Source organism: Sminthopsis crassicaudata, chromosome 6 (assembly GCF_048593235.1).
Source record: "Sminthopsis crassicaudata isolate SCR6 chromosome 6, ASM4859323v1, whole genome shotgun sequence".
Classification (NCBI taxonomy): Eukaryota; Metazoa; Chordata; class Mammalia; order Dasyuromorphia; family Dasyuridae; genus Sminthopsis; species Sminthopsis crassicaudata.
This window is the reverse complement of record NC_133622.1, coordinates 107,890,271-107,913,444: the sequence shown is the minus strand read 5'-3', so window position 1 is coordinate 107,913,444 and position 23,174 is coordinate 107,890,271. Positions and strand designations below refer to the sequence as shown.

Below are 23,174 nucleotides of genomic sequence, written 5' to 3'. Positions count from 1 at the left end.
TTAGATGATAAATCTCTGCAGGTCCAAGGCGTGTCTAATGGGTCTTTGGGTACCCAACTCCAACCACACTCCTCTCTGCAAATGTTTATCGATGATAATGAGCCTGGTAAACAGTAACTTATTGTTGAGAAGATTTGCATCTGTGACCCAGAGGGAACTGTTGCCTTTTATTAGCTTGCTCCTAAGCTGTGCATGCCTTTGTCCTTTTTCTCTTTTACAGTGAGTTTTTATGACATTTGGCCTCTCATGTTAGTAGTTTAGAAATTACCCTTTGTATAGACTTGGTGATATAATTTAAGTGTCTTCAAATATTTATATGGTAGCAAATGAGAAAATAAACACACATATTACATACGGAGTGAGAGGTTAATCCTTCATATAAAAATTAAGATGAAATTTGAGAGAATTTTATGACCTATCATTATGGCAGACTATTCACTTTGTAGTTACTGAAAAAAACTACTAGATTGATTTCTACATTAAGCCTTTGATCTTTGTTCTCTTTATGTGTTGTAATAGCCTTAGGTTAAATTGGAATTTATGACATTTTTTGACCATTTATTTCAAAATGTATAATTCAGTTTATCTTAACATTTAATTGGAAGTCTTTTAGAATTTGTAATGAAATTTTATTTTTTTAGTTGTGAAGAATTTAATCTTTTCCTTTTCCATCTCCTATCCCTGCTTCCTCATGAACAGGGTGCAGGAAATAAAAAGAAAAAATTTATAGCAGGTATGCATAGTAAAGCAAAACAATCCCCATATTGACCATTTCTAAAAATGTATCTCTTTCTGCTTTTATTTAGTCCACCACTCCTCTGTCAGGCAGTGGGCATTTAGTCTTTAGAATTCATATAATAGATACCATATGACCTTAGGCTATTTAAGCCTTGAGCCTCAGTTTCCTCATCTGTAAAATTATAGGTTGTACTATAATACAGGGTCTCTGAAATCCCTTCTAGTTGCATATCTGTGATTACTATACTTGATGTAGCCTTAAGCTCCATGCTTAAGTGAAGGCATCCTAGGCTTGAAGTTGAAGGAGACATAGGTTTTAAATCTGGCTCTGCCAACTACTTCCTCTTTAACCTCTGGTATAAATCATTTCATCCTCACTTGTGTCGTCTATAAAATGAAAGTGTTGGAATTGGCTCCTTCAGCTTTAGATCTGTGATAGTATGATTTTCTTGACTGAATAATTCAGATCTGAAGATTCTATAGTTTTTTTTTAAAACTGGGTCATTTTAGTTTATTTATTTTTTTAAAGCAGCTAAAGTTAGAGCGTCCATCTATAGTTCAGGTGCTCATTTTCTTCTTCTATAAAATTAGGGGGCTGGTCTCTATGATCTTCTCCTCACTGGTTGTGATGTCAAATTCAAAATTTGACCCCTCTTGAGTTTCTGACTGCTTTTCAAATGGTAACAAGACTCTTTTGGGGGTGTATATGGAGGTGTATTCACTGCACAAAGGCAATATGTCATTCAAATGTGATGTACTTAAAAAAATTAAGAACAAGGAAAAAGCACTACTGTGATGTCTACAAAGTACTAATTTATTTTTATTTCCTTTGTTTCAGATTCTTGGTTGTTAACACCATGGATAGACATTTGGCCTTGCTTTTACATTTACTTCTTCTCCAGCGTTTTGGAAACATTGAAGGAAGCCAAAGAACTGAACAGACTCCTGAAATGATCCAGTTTACACAGTTTCAGTACAATGTAACTGTCTATGAAAATTCTGCAGCCAAGACTTATGTTGGGCATCCCATAAAGATGGGTATTTATCTTACAAATCCTTCATGGGAATTACGGTACAAAATTATTGCAGGGGACAATGAGAATCTGTTCAAAGCTGAAGAACATATTCTGGGGGACTTTTGCTTTCTAAGAATAAGGACCAAAGGAGGTAATACAGCTATTCTTAACAGAGAAGTTAAAGACCATTACACATTGACTGTGAAAGCAGTAGAAAAAAATACCAATGTTGAAGCCCGCACCAAAATAAGGGTACAGGTACTGGATACAAATGACTTAAGACCGTTGTTTTCTCCAACATCCTATAGTGTTTCTCTGCCCGAAAACACAATGATCAGGACCAGTATTGCAAGAGTCAGTGCCACAGATGCCGATATAGGAACCAATGGAGAATTTTACTACAGTTTCAAAGAAAGAACAGATATGTTTGCCATTCACCCAACCAGTGGTGTGGTGGTTTTAACTGGCAGGCTTGACTATGCAGAGACTAAATTATATGAGATGGAAATTCTTGCCGTGGACCGTGGAATGAAATTGTATGGCAGCAGTGGTATCAGCAGCATGGCCCGACTGACTGTTCATGTAGAACAGGCCAATGAGTATGCTCCGGTGATAACAGCAGTAACACTCTTCCCATTGGAACAGGAGAAGGATCCTATTTATGCTGTGGTGACAGTGGAGGATAATGACCAAGGTTCCAATGGGGAGATAGCTTCTTTAAGCATTGTGGCAGGAGACCCCCTTCAACAATTCCGAACAGTGAGATCTTTTCCAGGAAGTAAGGAGTATAAAATCAAAAGTGTTGGTAATGTGGACTGGGAGAGTCGCCCCTTTGGGTATAATCTTACCCTTCAGGCTAAAGATAAAGGAAACCCTCCACAATTCTCCTCTGTAAAAGTAATTCATTTGACATCCCCACTCTTCAAAGCAGGACCAGTACAGTTTGAAAAAGATATTTATAGAGCAGCAATCAGTGAATTTGCTCCTCCTCACACTCCTGTGGTCATGGTAAAAGCCGTTCCTCATTATTCATACTTGAAGTACATTTTAAAAAACGTTTCTGGTAAAGGAAAGTTCCATATAAATCCTAATACAGGTCTCATTACTATCTTGGAACCAGTCAGTATTCAGCAAGCGTCACATTTTGAACTAGATGTTATGACCAGTGATAGGAAAGCCTTCACCAAAGTCTTGGTGAAAGTCATGGGCACGAATAGCAATCCTCCCGAATTTACTCAGACATCCTATAAAGCATCTTTTGATGAAAATGTACCAGTAGGGACAAGTGTCATGAGTGTCAGTGCTGTGGACTCTGATGAGGGAGAGAATGGGTATGTCACCTACAGCATTGCCAACTTAAATCACGTGCCTTTTGTCATTAACCATTTTACGGGTGCTGTGAGTACTTCAGAAGACTTGGATTATGAACTGATGCCCCGAGTTTATACCCTGCGGGTAAGAGCATCTGACTGGGGCCTACCCTATCGGAGAGAAGTTGAAGCCCTTGTTACTCTCACTCTAAACAACTTGAATGATAATACCCCGTTGTTTGAGAAAATCAACTGTGAGGGAACAATCCCTAGAGACCTGGGTGTGGGGGAGCAAATAACTACAGTTTCTGCAATTGATGCTGATGAACTTCAATTGGTAAGATATCAGATTGAAGCTGGAAATGAATTTAACTTATTTAGTTTAAACCCCAACTCTGGGGTTCTTTCACTGAAGCACTCCCTAACTGAGGGTTTAGGGGCCAAGGTTTCTTTCCACAGTCTAAGAATAACAGCTACAGATGGAGAAAATTTTGCAACACCATTATACATTAATATCACTGTGGCTGCCAGTCGCAAACCTGTGAATTTGCATTGTCAAGAGACTGGTGTGGCCAAAATGCTGGCTGAGAAACTTCTTCAGGCCAACAAATTACACAACCGGGGAGAACTTGAAGATGTTTTCTTTGACACTCATTCCATCAATGTGCATGTACCACAATTTAGAAGCAGTCTTCCCACTAGTATTGAGGTAAAAGAAAATTACCCTGTAGGTTCCAACATCATACTCATGAATGCTACTGATCTTGACAGTGGTTTTAATGGTAAACTGGTCTATGCTATTTCTGGGGGAAATGATGATAGCTGTTTTATTATTGATTTGGAAACAGGAATGCTAAAAGTTTTATCTCCCCTTGACCGAGAAACAACAGAAAAATATACCCTTAATATTACCGTCTATGACCTTGGGATACCACAGAAAGCTGCTTGGCGTCTTCTAGACGTCCGAGTTTTGGATGCCAATGATAATAAACCAGAATTTTTACAAGACAGCTATTTCATTGAGGTGAGTGAAGACAGGGAACTGCATAGTGAAATCATACAGATTGAAGCCACAGATAAAGACCTAGGACTGAGTGGAGAAGTAAAATATTATCTCCTTACAGATACAGACAAATTTTCAATTGACAGTGAGACAGGAATTGTTAAAGTTGTGGGGCCTTTGGATAGGGAAAAACAGCATGTCCACTTCTTAAAGATTGAAGCCAGGGATCAAGCTGACATGGAACCTCAATTGTTTTCTACTGTGCTTTTGAAAGTATCTTTAGAAGATGTGAATGACAACCCTCCTAAATTTATTCCCTCTAATTACCTTGTAAAAGTTCGAGAAGATCTCCCAGAAGGAACTATTATTATGTGGCTAGAGGCCTATGATCCTGACTTTGGTCAGTCAAGTCAAGTGAGATACAGTCTCATCGACAATGGAGATGGAAACTTTGATGTTGACAAACTCAGTGGAGCAATTCGTATTGTACAGCAGCTGGACTTTGAGAAGAAACAAGTTTATAATCTGACCGTCAGGGCCAAAGACAAAGGGAGACCAATTTCCCTTTCTTCCACTTGTTATGTGGAAGTCGAGGTCATCGATGTCAATGAGAACCTACATCCACCATTATTTTCTAGCTTTGTGGATAAAGCCTCAGTGAAAGAGGATGTGCCAATCGGTACGTCAGTGATGACAGTATCTGCCCATGATGAGGATACAGGACGAGATGGGGAAATTCGTTACTCAATAAGAGATGGCTCTGGTATTGGCATTTTCAAAATAGATGAAGAAAAAGGTAAGACATTACTTTTACTCAATTAGAAACATAAAAAAGTTCACTTCAAATTAAATGCAGATCAGTAGTGTTTTCTATGTATTTGGGCTTGCTCTTAACTTGAGATCAACATTTTTTACAGTTATTGCAGAAAGGATGATGTGTGTTTGCTGTTAAAATTGGCAAAGAAAGACTAAAAGTTTTGTTTGCACCTAAAATAAACTGAGTAGGGAATAATTGTGATTCTTTTAGGCAACTTATATGTATTCTTATTAGAACATCAAAAGTGTTATTACTGTAGTATCGCTATGTTTAAGAAGGGCTTCCAAAACTTTTTCAGTGCTATCATTGCAGAAGGGAAGATAGTTTTTTGTTGTTGTTGTTGTTGTTGTTTGTTTTTTAAGCCTTACTTTTAAGGCTGAGTTAGAAATTCTATACCTACCCAAAACACAGATGCAAAATTATTCAATATAGCCTTTATGACAGATATGCTGGAGTGCCCATTCAAGTGGGGTTTTCCCTGAAGGAACCTAATATAACTATTTGGATTGCTCTTTGACTCACATTAAGATTCTACAGAATAAACCATGAGAATGACTCAGTGAGAATATTGTAGCCTATCTCATACTCTTTAAATTTCCTGGTTTCAGAGAAGTTGGAAAATGATAGAAGAGTTTTTTAATCTCAGATCTCATCGGGTTTGAATCTGTTTACATTTATAAATTTCTACTTAGTTTAGATGTTATCTTGATAAAATTTCCCATTCTGAAAGGGGTGTTTCCCTCTGATTTATATGGATTATAGATGAAATCTTATTTCTTTCTTCACCTACTGCATAATGTAGTGAAGCATTTTCAGCAGAATTCCAAAATTGTTCTCTTTTCCCCTGACATCAAGTGTTCTAATGGTTTCTACTGTATGTTGATTAGATTTTACCTAGCAAAATGGTATTTTTCCAATGGACCAAATTTTTCAGACTGTATAATTCCAATCCAGAATGATGCCTGAGTGAAAGGACTATCTAGCATCATTAGAGAAATAATTTTTAAAAATCAGGCTTACTTATACAGTATTTGCATCCTCTGATTTGAATGATATATTTAAAACTAGCAATGGTTTTGCAAGAACAATATAAAAAAAGAGAACAATCCCAAGTTCCCAGGAAAAGACCATAATTTTAACTTGGCAAAGATTTTTCAAAAAGACTGTTATTTCTGACAATATTTTCCCTTTCTTTATAAGAAATGTCTCAGAGCTTTAATGCATTTTATATAATACTAGTTCCATAATTAGTATTGCAAATATTTAAAGAGCTTGGCCAGTTAAGAGCTAAGTAAAAAATAGAATCAAGACCTAATTTGGGTTCTCTAAGCAGTTTAAATTACACAAGTAGTGTCTTTTTAGTTTGCTCTTTCAAGCTTGGAGTATTTTTATTGCAGTTCTATAAAGGATAATTTAGAACTACTACTTTTCTTGTATAAATTGAAAGGACTGAGATGTTCCTATTGCAAGGAAATAAACATAAAAGACAACACCAAAATGACAACAAAACCCAAAAAAAGTGGCTTTAAAAATACCATGATGGATCCTAAAATAGTCATATAGGATTTGAAAAACTGTACTTAGGCCTGTTTTTTATAAAGTTACAAATGATGGAAGAATTTTTCTCTGGTGTCAAAAAAAAATTCATGGGTTAAAGTTTTAGAAGAGACTATTTATAGATTTAGGAGAGGCAGGCAGGGACACAGTGAATTAAGAACAGGTGTGGACGTTAAGATCTAAGTTCAAGTCTTGATTCTCTAGGGAAGTTACTTGAACTCATTGTTTTAGGTAATTCTCTTAAGACTATAAATAAAGATTATGTTCCAATCTTCATTGGTAGAGGGAATTTACTCATCTTTTATGTTAATAAATACTATCTTATTTCCTCTTTTAAGGGATAGACTTTAGAGCTAGAAAAAAATTCATTGTTCATCTGGTCCAACCCACTCGTTTTATATGTAAAGGAACTGAGTCCCAGAGAAGAGGTTACGCAGCGGTAATGGCAGAGAAGTTTCTTTATCCATGCTGGAAATCATTGGCATCTTTTAACTGTTTTAGACAGACACATGAAACCTATTTACATTTTGACCATGTCTACATTATCTCAAGATTACATTTTTGAAGATGGTAAAATCAGTATCTTAAGATACTTTAGAGAATTCTTTCTTGCCATCATCTCGTTATTTGCCAGAACGTAGAGACATTTGATTTTGTGCCATGGAAACTTTAGGTATAATTCCTCTGTGACTTTGGGATATGCCTGATTCTAATTTCTCTTTTGAATATGATTGAGTAGAAAGAGGTAATTCAGTCCTGGAAGAGGGAAAGAAGGAAAGACAAAAACAGTAGGGGGGAAAACCCCAACAACATACCAATATGAATCGATCATTTCCTGTCTCTTTTCAGTTCAATCTCTTTTGTTGAACTGTTTGTTGCTAATTCTCTCTGGATTCCATCTTCTACCTCAAATATTCTTTGGTTATTTGAAAATGTGGGGTTTCAAAATATCTATAAATATAAAAAATATTTAAATATTTTTAAAATACAGAGACTGGTTAATTGGTGCTACAAAGGAACCTCATCATTACTGCTTTGACCTTGAAAATAAGCATGTCAGTTAAGATATTTTTGACCTCTGCCCTTTTTCTTATGCTTTAAAACAAAGGTTCCTAACTATCTCTGTGTCTTGGATTCATCTGGCAGTCTAGTATAACCTGTGGACTCCTCAGAAGGTATTTTTTAAGTGTATAAAATATATAGGATTACAGAGGAAAACAATGATATTGAAAGAGTTAGGAATTTTTTTTTCTGACAAGTTCATAAATTATAGGTTATGAACTGCTGCCAAAATAAGATGATGAATTAGAAAAGATTAGTTAACACAATATACATTTTCTTCATGTAGACATTTTTTATATTTGTATTCCTTAATGCCTAGCATGTAGATGTTTAATAAATACTTGTTGATTAATTAATTGATTATATTATAATAAATTCTGTACATAAATAGCATTTCCAGCAGTAGTTACAACACATAATACAGTACATACTAAAAAGTATACAATATAGTACATACTTAAAAAAAGAAGAAAATTAGTGGCAGCTGGAGAATTTGTCTGTTACATACTTTTAAAATTCTCTTTCCTTCCTCAAGTCTTTATACTTAACTTTCAAAAGCCCTCATTTTCCTGCAAATCCCCCCCCCCCAAAAAAAGGTGGTTTTTTTTTTTTTTTCTGTGTCAACAAGCTTTTTATTAAGCAACTATTGTGGACCAGTACATGGTGCCAGGTGCTGGGGATACAAAGAATTTTTTTTTTTTTAAAGCAATGCCTGCCTTCAAGAAGGTCAGAGTCTTATGGAGAGACAGCATGCACACTACTGTATACAAACATGGTTCTACAGGATGAATGGAAGCTGATAAACAGAGGGAAGACATTAGAATAAGAAACATTGAGAAAGACTGCTTGCAAAAGATAGAATTTTAGTGAGATTTAAAAGCCAGGAGGTGAAGAAGGAGAAATTGCGTTGGCTTCCAAGAACAAATAGCCAAAGAAAATATCCTATTAATTCAAGATTTTGCACATTGGCAAGTAGGGGGAACAAACTGAAGATCTAATTGGCCTCCTAAGGAATATCCCGCAGTTAATGAAAATATAGATATTATAGTTATTTTTTGACCCAACTGATAATCCTTGTTTTATGATTTACAATTTTTAAGTGGCCTATGGGCATTAGTGAACTATTATACAGATCCATGCCCACATGGTCACTTGACTTTGCCATTTGAAGTTGATGAGAATGGAATGCCACCAGTAATATTGTTTGGATGGTCAAATGTTGAATGAGATGATATCCATTCCCACTAAAGAGTTTGTCTTCAGAGCTGTAATTAAATTACATTCCCCTTTATCTCCTTTAAAAACTATTGTCAGTTTTATAAAGTGGATTTTTAAAAAGGTAAATTAAAACATGAGAACTTTCATGTTTAGGGTTTTGGTTTACCTCACAAATTACACATTTCAGTTTTCACTTCCTATTTCAGAAAATAAATCTGAATAATAAATAAATGCTTCTGAATAACAGAAGAATTTCAAAGGGAGCTTTAAAGGGAGGTGAAACAGAAGCATGAGAGTAACTTGTATACATTTGTGGAATAAATGCAATAGAGTGGTCTTAGTCATGGTTAGGCATTCTAGTTACTCATTACAATGTACAGTTACCTCAGCTTTTCTCCTTTACCTAAGGGATTTCTCAAAAATGGGAGATTGCCTCAATGAAATATACTTCAATCAGATAACAAGTATTATTAATTACCTTCTGCTGTGTGTTATTTTATGTGAAGAAATAACATACACATTTAAGAAAATTAATAAAAAAAGAAATACAAGGTTATTTTGTGTATGTATATATGTGTGGAGTGTTAGCATCTGGGAAATTCAAGCCAAGGCCTGTGGATTTCCCTTTATCTCTTGCATCCCTGCTCTCCTGTGTCACTGCTGCTACTTTGAGGCAAACTGTCATCATCACATGTTCGGATTGTTGATAGAATCTACTGGTCTCCCTGCCTTGAGGTTCTCCCCACTCAGCTGTCAAAATGTTCTTAAAGGTAGTTTGCTACCTCCAGTACACACTCCAGAGGCTCCCTGAGGGAGGAGAACAAATAGAAAATGCTTATTGGAATTCAAAGACTTTCATTGCATGGTCCCTTTCTACGTTTTTAGTCTTCCTTCTCCTTCTCATATCCATGGACTTTTGAAATCCAAGGGCATTGGTCTCTTGGCTGTTCCTGGTACATGATACTCCATTTCCTGAATGCCTGTTCACTGGCTGTCCCCCATGTCTGGGACACCTTGTCCCTGCATCATGACTTCCTTTTTCCAATTTCCAGCTAAAATTCTAAAATCTCTCTTCCTGCAGAAAGCATCTCTAATTCTAGTGCCTTTCCTCTGTTGATTTTCTCCTATTTAGCCTTTCAGTTGCTTGTTTGTACATAGCTGTCTCCCTGGATAAATAAATTTGGGACTTGAGAACAGGGACTGTCTTTTGACTTTTAAAACCCCTAGCACTTGGGACAGTGCCAACACATAGTAGGTGCTTAAAAAATACTTATTGTCTGATTTATTAAGTTTGCATTTTGTAATAGGAAGTGAGGATGGGAAGACAAAATTAAGTAATCTCTGCTTTTTAGGAAGCATGAATAATGTGTACACAAGGGAAAGGAAAGGGAACAAGTATTTATAAAACTCCTACTGTATGCTGGACATTTTGCCAAGTGCTTTTGTAAATGTTATCATATTTGGTTCTCACAAATGTGCTGTTATTCTCATTTTACAGTTGAGGAAAATGAGACCTATAGGTTAAGTGGCTTGTCCAGAATCACATAGCTAAATTTTAATTGGGATCTTTCTGACTCCAGGCCCAGCCCTCTATCTACTCTGCCATTTAACACACACACACACACACACACACACACACACACACATCTATATATGCAGGGAGAATTTCGAGCTGTTTACTCTGTATCTGCCTTCTAATGAGTTGAATGTCCTTATTTACATATTTACATGAAAAAACTTTCATTTTCTAAATATTCCACAAACCTTGGGAAACTATTTTTCTAAAAAGTCAACTCCCTGAGATGAAGTATTGCTTCATTTTGTCAACCTAATCACCATAGTACATTACTGAGTTTAGCATCTGGGATAGCTGAAGATCAGGTCAGGCTAGGTCCTAATAGGAAACAATGACTTTAAAATACAGAGTTAGCTTAGTATGACTTATTTTGGAGCTGAATTCAATTATTCATTAGAGATTTGGGGACCATTTAGAGCTGGTTAGGCAGATAATCAGTAACAGTCTCCAGAATCGTAATAAGCAGTTTTTTATTGATCTGCCTTATTTTTAACCTTATTTTAACTTATAACTTATTTTAAATTAATTGTTTAAGGACATGCTTTTATTTTAATTAAAATCATCTTTACAAATCCAGTAACTTTTTATGTTACCATAGAAATTTTTTTAGGGGGGGCGAATTGTTTGAGAGGTATATGAATATGATGGAAGGTTGTAATAAGAGTGATTAGTCCATGGACACAAGAGTGTTAGCACAATGAGAGAAATGGACCTCCCCCCCCCAAAAAAAAAATAGTGAATGTCTTTAAAAGTGTGGTAGACTGCGGTGGGACCAAATTACCTCTATTGAGGCCAGGCCCAGAATTCCTGGCAGCTAGGAACTTAAACAGATACTGGTGGGAGGCCCAGTTAGGGGAGTTAAGAAATTTGCTGCTGAAAGGGCTTTTGTATTTCTGTCTTCTCCCCTCCCTGGCAGCTGCTGCTGCCCGGCTCCTGCTTTCTGTTCTATTCCTAGGAAAGCCAGAGAGAGAGGAAAAAAGAAAGAAAGAAAGAAACTCAGACGTCAGCTACAGTGTGAATAAAAAGCACTGGTTTTGGCAGAAGTTATACTATGATCTTGAAGGCATTTCTTGCTCTTTTCTGGAGGAGAAACCTGCCCCAAGCCTTTTCTCCTTAAGATAGCAACCCTGTAGAATTACTGAGAATAAATTGAAAACCCTTTTTTTCCCCTCCCCTAAGTGATAATGGCCTCACCAGGGAAAGAAAAAAAAATCCTCATTGAAGTTGGAGGATTTTATGGTGAGAGGATCTCATTATAAGAAGTTCCTGTTGTTCTAGAGAAGTTGGGGTGCAGACTTCTGCTTAGCTTTCTTTATGATGCCTAACAAGTGTGCTTTGAGTATTAACCGAACGTTAGATCTGAAGAGGAAAAAATAAAAAAAGGACCATGAACTCACTCTTTTTACAGGAAGGTAGTAGTTTTTGTAAAGTAAAACTTTGATGGCTTTCTCTACCTGTGTGCAACCCTTCTAAAGGCTGGAATAGAAACAAATTTAATACGGCCTGGCCAGACTCTTTTAGAACATCCCCTTAGTGCTTTTTGGAAGCATGCTCTCTGATTTTGTTCCTTCTCATATGTGGGAGTGGGGGGAGGGGAGTGGTTTGAAGATGACTGATGCTCTGGTTAAGCTGATGGTTAAGAAATTTGGATTTTAGTCCTGGACCTCAGGGAAAGTGCTTGGTTTCATTCTGTCTCAGAATGACTTAATCTGAGCAGTTTTTAGCAGAGGGGATCTGAATCAACCAGGTAGTACTTTTACTTAAGAAAATAATAAATTTTTGTCATTATTATTTGAATATTATAACAAAAGTAATTGTAACATGATACATGTTACATGTAACATGATCTTTTCTAGTGAGCTTATTAAAGTTATCAAGCTTATCAAGTTATAACATTTATTTTTCTTCCTGTTTTTGTAGGTTCTTAAAGGCATAGTCTTTGGGTTTAAAGAGGACCTCTTCTTCCCCCTTGTACAAATTCCCTAGGCTATCCTGGAAGAAGCCAAGTAGTTATGATCTGAAAATTGGTCTAAAATCCATGGCTTATAGTCTCAGAAAAAGTGTTTTAAAGTGACTAGAGCTTGTATACAAAAGTTTATTTAACCCATGATACCTAGGAATCCTATATCTCTTGCATGTTTTATTCCCTTAGATCTTCTTCCTTTTTTCTTACTATCTTTCCTTCTTTTTGTATTTTCTTATGGTTTTTCCATTTTTGCTGCATTTATGAGATAAATAGGTGTTTTTGAACTAGCTTGGGGATTTAGGCTAGTTTATAGCACTATTTCTCCTTGAATATGTGTTCTGTGCCCTGCCACTCAAAGGGTGCTTGTGCTTCCAGGCACAGCTGTGCCAGCCATCCATTCAACAACAAACACACCCAGCATGCCCCAAGAAGGAATAGTGACTGGGCATATGTCTTGGCCCTCCTTGCTGCTTTCACAGTTCTGGTGCCCTCATGCCCACCATAGGCTACTGGACTCCCAGTGAGAACAGAACTTAGGAAGCACTTTTTGAACACTATTATCTCACTTGGAGTTCCTTGGGGGGACTCCCTGCCTACCCCCAAAAGAGGTTTGCTGTTTGTATTGATAAGCATTCACGAGTGACATGTTCACAAGTCATGGGAATTCATAAGTCTGTATTAATGCCATTTAATTCTAGGGCAATTTGGCACGTGGAAAGCCAATGTCTGAATCAAGAAGAGTTAAGTTCACTTCTTGCCTCAAAAGTAGCTGTTGTATGTAATTAGGCATCCCGTTTCATCTCTCATTTTCTGTATGAGTGCAGAGAGAACAGATTTGGTACTGCATTGGTAGAGGGAGCACTGCAGTGGTCATTGTCCCCAAAAAACTCCAAACAAGCCCAAATCCTTCCCATTCACAAATTTGGTATCATTTCATTTTTCATATTTATCTTTTCTCTCCTCCTTTCAGTCAGGGACTTGTCCAAACTCTACAGATTCTCAGATTTGTCTTCTTTCTTGGATGTTATCAGACTTTTGGAAGCTATGGCAAAGGAGCTAGTTTGTAATTCCTGCAAGGGGCATATTTGTACTTTTTATCTATTTGATAAGACTATTGAGTTTTCTTGGCAATTTCTTGCCATTTTCTTCTCTAGTGGTTCAAGGCAAACAGGGTTAAGTCACTTGCCCAGGGTCACACAGCTAGTAAATGTCTGAAGCTGGATTTGAATTCAGGTCTTCCTGACTCCAGGCCAGTGCTCGATCCACTGAGCCCCCAGCTGCCTCTTTGTATAGTCTACCAAACTTTTACTATGTAATTTGCTCTTTGCTGTTTAAATGAATCATAGTCCAGTTATTTTCAATTTCCTTGTTAAGATTTGTTTTTAGAAATCTTATACGTAGCCTTATGAAGGTTTTCTCATAGTATACTTTAAATCAGTGGTCCTCAAACTTTTAAACAGGGGGCCAGTTCACTGTCCCTCAGACTGTTGGAGGGCTGGACTGTAGTAAAAACAAAAGCCCACACTCTGTCTCCGCCCCTCAGCCCATTGGCCATAACCTGGCGGGCCACAAGCGGGCCGCATCTGGCCTGCGAGCCGTAGTTTGAGAACCCCTGCTTTAAAGAGTCATCCCCAAGATGCGATCATTGATAGGATCGATTTTATTTGGTGAATGACTTCTTTTTCAGTGATGCTCTGTCCCCAAGGCTCCTGCCTGACCTTAGCCAGTTTGTGCATTATGATAATGTACAGTATGGAAAGGACTCCACCACCCAACTTAAAATTTTAAAGTGTGAACTTCCAGATAGATAGATTGGTTCTTTAAATAATTAAATATTTAAGTCAGACTTGAAAGAATATACATACGATTGTGATTCTGTCCAGTAAATCCTTGGGTGTGTGTGGGGGGGTGGGGAGGGCAGGGTTGAGATTGAAATTTTGAGTCTGAAATCACATCAAGCTTTATTATTCATCACTAATTATGTAATTGGAGGCATCGAAAGAAGTTACCATGGTAACACTCTACTAGGTGCAAGGGACATGACTAGTGATCACTTTCAGAGTTTTCTGTCAAATGCAGTAATAGAAGCAAATGGATTTGGTTTTAGCTATGTAGCTCCATGAAACAGCTGGAGGTTATTCTGGCAACATCAGAGAGGAAGCTTGAAGTGAATATTCCCATTTTTCATTACTTAAAAGAAAAAACCTTGCAATGTCATGGTGAATTATCTAAGTCTTTTTCTCCACTCAGTTCTGCTGCCCTTTGCCTCATTATTCAGGATTCTCCTTCCACAATTGGGGTTCAGCTGCTGTCGCTTCTCTTGGAGGGTGGCAACAGTGTCGGTGGAAGAAAGTCAGCAGTTTTGGGGGGAGATAGAAGTGGGATATGTGAGACTCTTCTTTTGAATGGTCAAATAGAGACCTAAAGTTATTCTTCTCTGTAGCACAGACATATATACTTAGATTTTTTTTTTAATGGCACAGCCATTCAAAATGACACCTGTCTTCAAACTTCCCAGGTGAAATTATGGCCAAGAGTCTTTTTTGCATCTGATTCTTTGGCATAGTCCTTTCTTCTCAAGTATTTAAGACTGTAGTGCATGTGTGGCAAACTAGGATTAGATTCTTTCCAATTTACTTTAGAAACTCTTCCAGCTACTTACCAAATATTCATCTTGCTTTATCCCCGTAATATGATCTGTCAGAAGACTGAGATTTTTAGTAGAAAAGCTAACTTTGTTGACAGACAAAAACAATCTTGATTCAAGAGACTTCAGAAACAGGGAATTATGGAGTTTAATAAACAGAGCATCTTAGTTTTTGGTTAGCCCACATCAGCTAAAGAAGGGACAATTATTATTTTGACTGAAAACTGCCCAACCTTTCTTTAAGACTACTCTTCATTATAATGCATGATACTGCCTGAAAAAATTTAAATAAACTAATTCTCCAAGTGGGAGATTTTATTAAACTGAAGGAAATGTGGTGGAACTTTTATCTTCACTATACAGCCAATGGTGGAAGCAACCTATTCAGTACTGACATTCTGTAATAAATTCCTTCCCAGTTTCAAAACATTCTATACTCACTCTTATATTTGGACAATGTATTTTCTTTGTTATCTCAGGCTGCAGGTAATTTCTAGATCACAAATATATTACTTTACAGATTACCTTAAAAATAGGTTTTTAAGCTTGATGTACCTTTATATTTTCAATAATTCAGCTTTTAAAATATATCAGATAAATAATGTTTTCTGGGTTTTTTTAGAAATCTATTAACCAGGTGAAGATAGCTACATTTTCTTGAATGGAAAATTATGAACTGAATGATTAGACACAATTATCAGCCTAAATATTTATTGGGATACAGTAACAGGCATTACATTTTAGATTTTAGAAATCAGAGACACTTTTTTAAAAACCAAAAAACCTCATCTAGTAGATTAATACTTGTGGGAAGTATGAATAATTTCCATGTTTTCATGTAATTAGCAGAATATTATTTGACTCAGAATAAAATTAAACTTGAATCTTACCATTAAATCTACTGAAGATAATTTTCTATTTATAACGTAGACCTCATGTTTATACCTAATAAGCTTACTTTAAACACTCAACATTTTAAATTGTAGACTTCATATTTAAGCATCTTGTCTCTAAATCTTTGCTTTTTTTCTTGATGATATCAACATCATCCCATTATCCAGAATTAAAACCTCAGAATTCTCTCTGATTTTCCATCTCTTCTGCTTTGAGTCTGTTATCTAAGTCTGTAAGCCCACCATTGTCACTTCTCTCACCTTTGTTTTCTTCTCTGCACTCATCATGTCACACCAGGACAAGAGTACTGTAATAACCGTTTTACAATTCCTGTTACACTTATCTGAATATTACACTCACTTCTCCATCTCCTCCATCTCCCATGTTTTTCCTCTATCAAATTTGTCCTTTCCTCAGATGCCAAAAATAACCTCCTTCAGCAGAAGTCTGCTTTAAACCTCCCTGTTTCTTTTTACCATAAAATGCAAACCACCGAGTTTAATATTTAAAATCCACTTCAGTCTGGCTTTGAGTTACCTTTCCAGCCACATTTAGTATTATATCCCTTCACATATTTTACATTCTAGCCATATTGGACTAGTAGATGTATTCCATCAACCATCCCTCATTTACTAAGCATTTACAGCGTGCTGGATACTGTATAAGTACAAAGGAGCTCACATTCTAAAAAGGAACATCAGTAATGTACAAATATAAATATAAAGTTAATTGATTAGTGCCATGGATAGAGCACTAGGTTTGGAATAAAGAATATTCATCTTTATGAGTTCAAATCCATCATCATACACTTAATAGTTAAATGACCTTAGGTAAATTACTTAATCCTGCTCGCCTCTGTTTCCTCATGTGTAAAATGAGCTGCAGAAGGAAATAACAAACTACTCCAATATCTTTGTGGGATCACAAAGAATCAAACTCAATTGAAATGATTGAACAATGAGTGCATAAGTTGTTAAAAACATTCAAGGTAGTTTTCACTAGAGGTTGGGGGCATAAGGAAAGACTTTATGAAGAAGATGGTGTGCCTGGAGTGTATTGAGGGTTGAAAGATATTGTTATTTTGAATCTTTAGTGAGAAAAAAATAACTGCAATCATAATGTGACTGTGGTTATCTGGGAATTTAAATTGGATGAGAGAGATGATTACAGAGAAGACAGGGCCAAAAGTGATACAAACTAGACAGACACAAAGTATATGTGAAGGAAACTAGCGAGGGCTAAGATGCAGTATCCTCATTACTCAATATTTTGGATATCTCTTGATTAATGGGCAACAGGCATATCGATTCGGGTATTACAGAATGATCTCCATTGACTTTGGCAGCATGTGATATATCCTCAAGACAATAATAGTAATAGTAATAATAATAATAATAATAATAATAATAATAATAATAATAATATAAGGCTAATATTTATATTAGGTTGATATGTATCAGGCACTGTATCCATATTTTTCTTGGCTGTCAACCACTTCCAGAATGTTCTGTTTGGTGTCCCAGAGCCTCCCCATTCTATCTATGTATGTTACAGAGGAGGGTTAACGTAGGTGGGATATTGAGAATTTCTGTGTAGGATTTTTTTTCTTCACCTTTAAGCAGATAAACTACTGTTTCACTTTCCAGCTTCTGGAAACATAGGGTTTTGTGTTTTGTCTTATTTTATTTTTTGCCCTAAAGTAGAATTACACAACAATAAAGATAAATTACTTTCTCATTTTAAAGCCCTTTCTCAAAATAATCCCTTAGTAGACTATTAATAACACACATGTCTTTTATTTTGAACAATATCTTTTCTAAAAGATAACACAATTTGTTAGATTGAGCATGAGAATCCTAAATTCTACTAATGTGGAGTTACTCAGTGCCTTTGGGTCTTCCCATGCTTTCAACTGTTTTGCAAATTTTCATTGCCCTAGAAATGAGGTAAAGACATTTAAGTTTATATCTCAGAACATTTATTTCTTCCAATTCTGCTACAGAACTTGGGCTTTAGTTATGTTGGTATATGGCATTTAAATTTGGGCTTTAGTTATGTTGGTATATGGAATTTAAACTTTATCTATGCATCATTTGGAGAAAATGTTCATCTCTTGAGGGAAAAAAACAAAACAAACCAACAACAACCAAACCTTCAAGTTAGAGGGATCTGTTTCTAATTTTCAGAATTTCTTTTGTCTTTATTCAGGAACTCTGTAAAACTTAAAATAAAAAAATTACCTCCAGAGATTCATAGAAATATTATTTGAGACTTTCAGTTTTCTGGATTAAATTGAACACATGCAGATAACCTGATCTGAAGCCATCTGTTGAGTATATTATGAATATGTCAGCAGTTTTAATTGATTGCTGCTATTTATTTATAAGTGTCCCCTCTTATAGTTAGGTTACACATTACTTTTTGAGTAATGGGGGGAGGGAAATCAGTAACTAGCCTCTAATTTAAGCAGGCTAATTCCCATAAAAAGCTAAAAATTTTTTTTACTGCTCTTAAGTGGCTGCATATGCAAAATGTATTCCTGTACCCCAGCCTCTCTACTATTTTTGGATTTTCCTCCATTTGTTCCTCCTACACTTCTAAACCATTCCTTCATAAATCTGTGCATGGGCAATTAATAGCATTGTCAATAGCAGCATTAGTAGTGGCAATATAATACAACTACAGTTATCCCTTCCTGATAGCAACTTTCCTCATCATAGTTTTGATTTACTCATATAACACGTCTTGGCTTGAAATAACAGGATGAAAGCTGATTAATCTGGGAGCCTAAGGGCTTGGAGAATCTCTGCATGGATACAGAGAGAAGGTCAGGTCATGGAGCAAAATAGAAGAAATGAAGTCTTATCACAGAACAAGTATCTTGATAATTTAATATTTAGTAACTTAGAAAAACATCATTAGAATTGAAATTGTCTCTTAAGAGACCCCCTTCACATCATGTGGATGTTAACAGGATCCAACAAACTGTTTGGAACATATTGTATTGGAACATAATTTTGAGAGTACATTAAATTGGAATTTTGTAGATTACCTTTACAAAGTTACCCTTTGGAGAGAGAATTCCTTAATATACATTCTCAAAGACATTAGGAAAGAACCACCAAGATTAAATGATTGCTGCTGAAGATTGAAATCCATCTTTTTTCTTTTCTTCCTTCCTTCCCTTCCTCCCTCCCCTCCCTCTTTACTTCCCTTTTTTCCTCCCCTCCCTCCCTTCTTTCCCTCCCCTCCCTCTTTACTTCCCTTTTTTCCTCTCTTCCCTCCCTTGTCTCCCTCCCTCCCTCTCCTCCTTCCATTCCCCACCTTCCTCTCCTTCCCCACCTTCCCCTCTCTCCTTTCCCCTCTTCTCCTTCCCTTTCCTCCCTCCACCCTTCTCCTCTCCTCCTTCCTCTCCTTTCCCTCCTTTCCCTCCCCTTCCTTTCCTTCTTTCCTTCCCCTCCTTCCCCTCCCTCCTTCCCCTCCCTCCCTCTCTTCCCTCTTTCCTTCCTTCCCTTCCTTCCTCCTCTTAACATTTCCCTTCCCCTTCCCTTTCCCTCTTCCCTTCCCTCTCCCTCTCTCCTTCCATTCTCCCTCTCTCTCTTTCAAATTAGTGACCATTCACATTCAGAATGTGTGGTGTGTTTTCCAACAGACCATTCATTCATGACATGAAATTGAATTCTTCAAAGAACAATATATATTGACAGTCATCTTGAGAAACTTTACCCACAGATGTCTCATACCAGGTTTTTTTTTTCTTTCATAAGAAACTAATAAACATCCAAGATGAATTACATCCAAGTTGTTTAATTTAGAGTTACAGTTATAAATTCTAGTCCTTGGGATTAGAAAACATCATGAGACATATTGGGGCTTCATCACTATACACTTTAAAAACAAAAAAATAACTTTACTTTGGATAGGCCAATATGTAAAAGGTAATAACCTTACAAGATATTTCAGGGAGGTATGAAATGCTTCAAAATTTACTATCTGCTTTTAGTATTTGGTATGAGTCATTTTTCCTGGGAAGCTAGATTGGGGCTTGGTTGGGGGGGGGCATCCATGTCATTATTTAGTATGTAAGACTGAGTTATGACGTATTACTTTTAGAATTTTACTTAGACATAAAAAACTTTTAAGTCTAATAATCAAATAAATACCCTGAGTTTATTAGACAGTGCTAATTTGGATGATGGATCATGGTGTAATTTTTTCATGGAAAAACAAAATTGACCTAGAGAGCTGTTCTGTTCTTGATCATCTATCATCCATTTCTGTTTACTTATAGCTTCTTTGAAGGAAAAGACTATACTGTATTTGATTTATAGTTGTGATGTGAACTATTTCATATCAGGCCTTACTGTGATTCTTAGTACTAACAATCCTAAGATTTTTTTTTAATTACTTATTCCATTAAATCTAATAAAATACAGAAATTTGATGAAAGTAATAAAATTCAGGTAACACTATAATTAATTTAATGACTTTGAAATATTTTAAATATCTTAATCTTTTTACTTGGTTAAATACTGGAGAATATAAATTTGGGGTTGATCTTTTCCAACCAAAATTGTAAAAGAAAAATCTTAGCTATCTTAACCACATGTTCCAAGTTTAATTCATTATATTTCCTCTTAAATTCCTCTCTTTTTTCCCAAATTCCCGGTTATTGTCTAGGTCAGGGCTTCTTTAAACTTTTTCCATTTCTGACCCCTTTTCACTCGAGAAATTTTCATATGACTGTGGGTATATATATATAAATATATAAAATAGGTATACAAATCAAACATTTGCTGTTGATAAACCATAATTTTGTGACACCCTCATTCAGTTATGAGACCCCATATGGGGACTCAAATCACAGTTTAAGAAGCTAGCGTCCACTAAAAGGTAAAATGACTGACTTTGATGGATTTGGTTGGCTCCAAACCAACCCCTAGTCCAAACTTGGGAAAATGGACTTAGTCACTGTCTTTACTCTTTAGGAAATTCTTGTGGTAGATTGTAGTTCTTTCCTGTAGTTCAATTGTAGTCCTTTGCTTCAGTAAGCACTTTAGAGCTCCTACATTAATCCCCAAAGGCTCTTTAGCAGGTGGTAACAGCACCCACCCTGTATCTTCTACTGTTCCAGTTTGTATCTGAAAAGGAAATAATTCCCAACTGGTTGGTGGTAAAATGGGGTGGGGGAACCTAAAAGGGGGGGAATTCAGTGATTTTGCAGATTGAGTTCTGTATTGTCTGGGTGCCAGATATTGTGTCTAATGACTTTCAGCAAGTACTTTAAAAGCCCATTTTGCTTGTGTTGCAGAAAACAGTTTTGTCAAAGATGCTGATTGCTGGAATCCAGGCACAGCTTTTAAAATATTATAGGGAAGCAGTTCTTCTGATGAGAAAGGAGTGTCAGAGCAGGATGGAAACTAGTTGGATAATTATTTGACATTGGGCTCTTGCACTGATGTTTGCTTTTAAGTAGCTGCAAATAGCCCAAAGGCTAATTTTCAGTCCTTTTAAAAAAAAATTTGCTTTTTCTCTTTGTCTGTTTTCAGCTACAATGCTGTGATAACTATTAGAATACTTTGGAGGAAATAAATGCTATTGCTTTTTTTCTACAGGAAATTTTTTTTTTTCTTAATAAAATTTTTTAATTAAATTCTTAATAAAAACACATTTCTTAAGTCATGGAATTTCTTTTTTCTTTTCTTTTCTTTTCTTTTTTTTTTTAAAGCATATTGCTTCTTGATATAATTGTGAGTCAATCAGCAAACATTTATTCATTTATTCAGTGTTGTGGGTAGAACTCTAAAGTCAGGATTTTAGTTCAGGTTAAATTTTTGGGGTATTTACAAGTCACTGACAATTTAACAAAAGGAGGGAGGTTAATTTTGCCCTATCACACCAAGGGCATTCAGCAAGGATGCATTGAATGTGGCCACTTTGTCTCCATCTGGAAATAAGTCTGATTCATCAGTCATCAGAGTTCAGCAGATTATGTGGTCCCTGGCACCCCTCAAGCCTAAGAAGTCCTGCTTCTAAGCTACAGACGAGGAAGCTGAGGCCGGTCAGTTTGTGTGGGAAGAGGAAGGTCTGTCAAGGATAATTCATCAGGAAATGCTGGTCCCAGTCATATCCTATTGAGTATTTAGTTGTTGTGCTAAGCTCTGATGCAAAGAAAGGCAAAAGCTCACAGTTTAATGGGGAAGAAAACGTGGGAATAGCTATATATAAATCAGCTAGAATTAAGATCAATTGGAAATAATCAAAATTAGGATAAGCCTTAGAGGCTTGTAACACACTGAATTTTAAATCTGAAAAGATTCTTGCAGTAAAGGAGCAAGTAAAGTAAACCTTTTTCAAAGATTCAGAAACTTAAGATCAACATTTAAGATCATAGCTGGTATGTATAAAAGCTGGGACCCATATCATGTCTTTGGTAAAGTATACCATACTTCCTCTGTCTCTCCTTAAACTTGCTTTCTAGAGTATATATGATATTTTTAAGTTAAAAAATATTTTTTCAAGAGATCTGGTCTGATTCAAAATTTAAAAAAAATGATTGGTTTACGTGTAGAGCCTTTCCTCAGTGGCTAGCCTGCATATTGCAAGTTCTAGTCTATCCTTCTCTCCCACCCTACAGTAATTTATAACAAAGAAATTGGAACCTAAGGAGAAGGGGAGCTAAGTGACACAGTGGAGAGAGCCCCAGCCCTGGCATCCAAAGTACCTGAGTTCAAATTCAGCTTCAGATATTTACTAGCTGTGTGACTCAGGGCAAATCACTTAAGTGTGGTTTTTTTTTTTTTTTTTTTTTTTAAACATAAGCAGTTGTTAAATGTCTTTTTCTTTGTGATCCAAAATAATTGCTATGACATTTCTAGTTTTCTTAGACTCTGTATGTACATATTTGGGGATATACATTACACTTCTATCAACCCTATTGATTCTTTTGCATCATTACTAGGTTTATATATATATATTTTTTTCCCCAAAAACTTTAAACAATCACAGTTTTATTAGTTCATTGACCCATAGAATTAGAATTGGGAAATTTCATCTTCTGGCCAAATAATCTCTTATGATTGAATACTAGTACATAGGTCAGCAACTCACATTAATTTGATTCATCTGATGTATTTCTTGGGTCATACAGGTGTAGATATATTTTTTTCCTTCGATTTAATAACAAAAAACCCCACCTTTCCTTATACAGTTAAAAGTAGTCTTCAGCAAATTGTTTATTTTGCATCAGATGCTGGTAAGGGCATCTGTTGAAGTCATTTGAGAACTTTAACAAACTCCCCTGCTGGGCCAACTGTCCCATTGACAGGTAAATAGCCATTCACACCCCCATTTTTGCATGGCTTTTGAAT

The 23,174-nt window shown here is 36.1% G+C and overlaps 1 protein-coding gene across 3 annotated transcripts in view; it reads left to right on the top strand.

Annotated features, from left to right (window-relative positions):
• The window catches only part of FAT1 (FAT atypical cadherin 1), a 168,711-nt gene that overhangs the window by 19,781 nt on the left and 125,756 nt on the right, over nucleotides 1-23,174 (top strand). For all 3 annotated transcript variants that reach the window (XM_074273944.1, XM_074273942.1, XM_074273943.1), the window contains exon 2: nucleotides 1,577-4,863. In XM_074273944.1, the coding sequence (XP_074130045.1) occupies nucleotides 1,596-4,863 (3,268 nt within the window). In that variant the 5' untranslated portion in view covers nucleotides 1,577-1,595. The remainder of the gene's footprint in view (nucleotides 1-1,576; nucleotides 4,864-23,174) is intronic.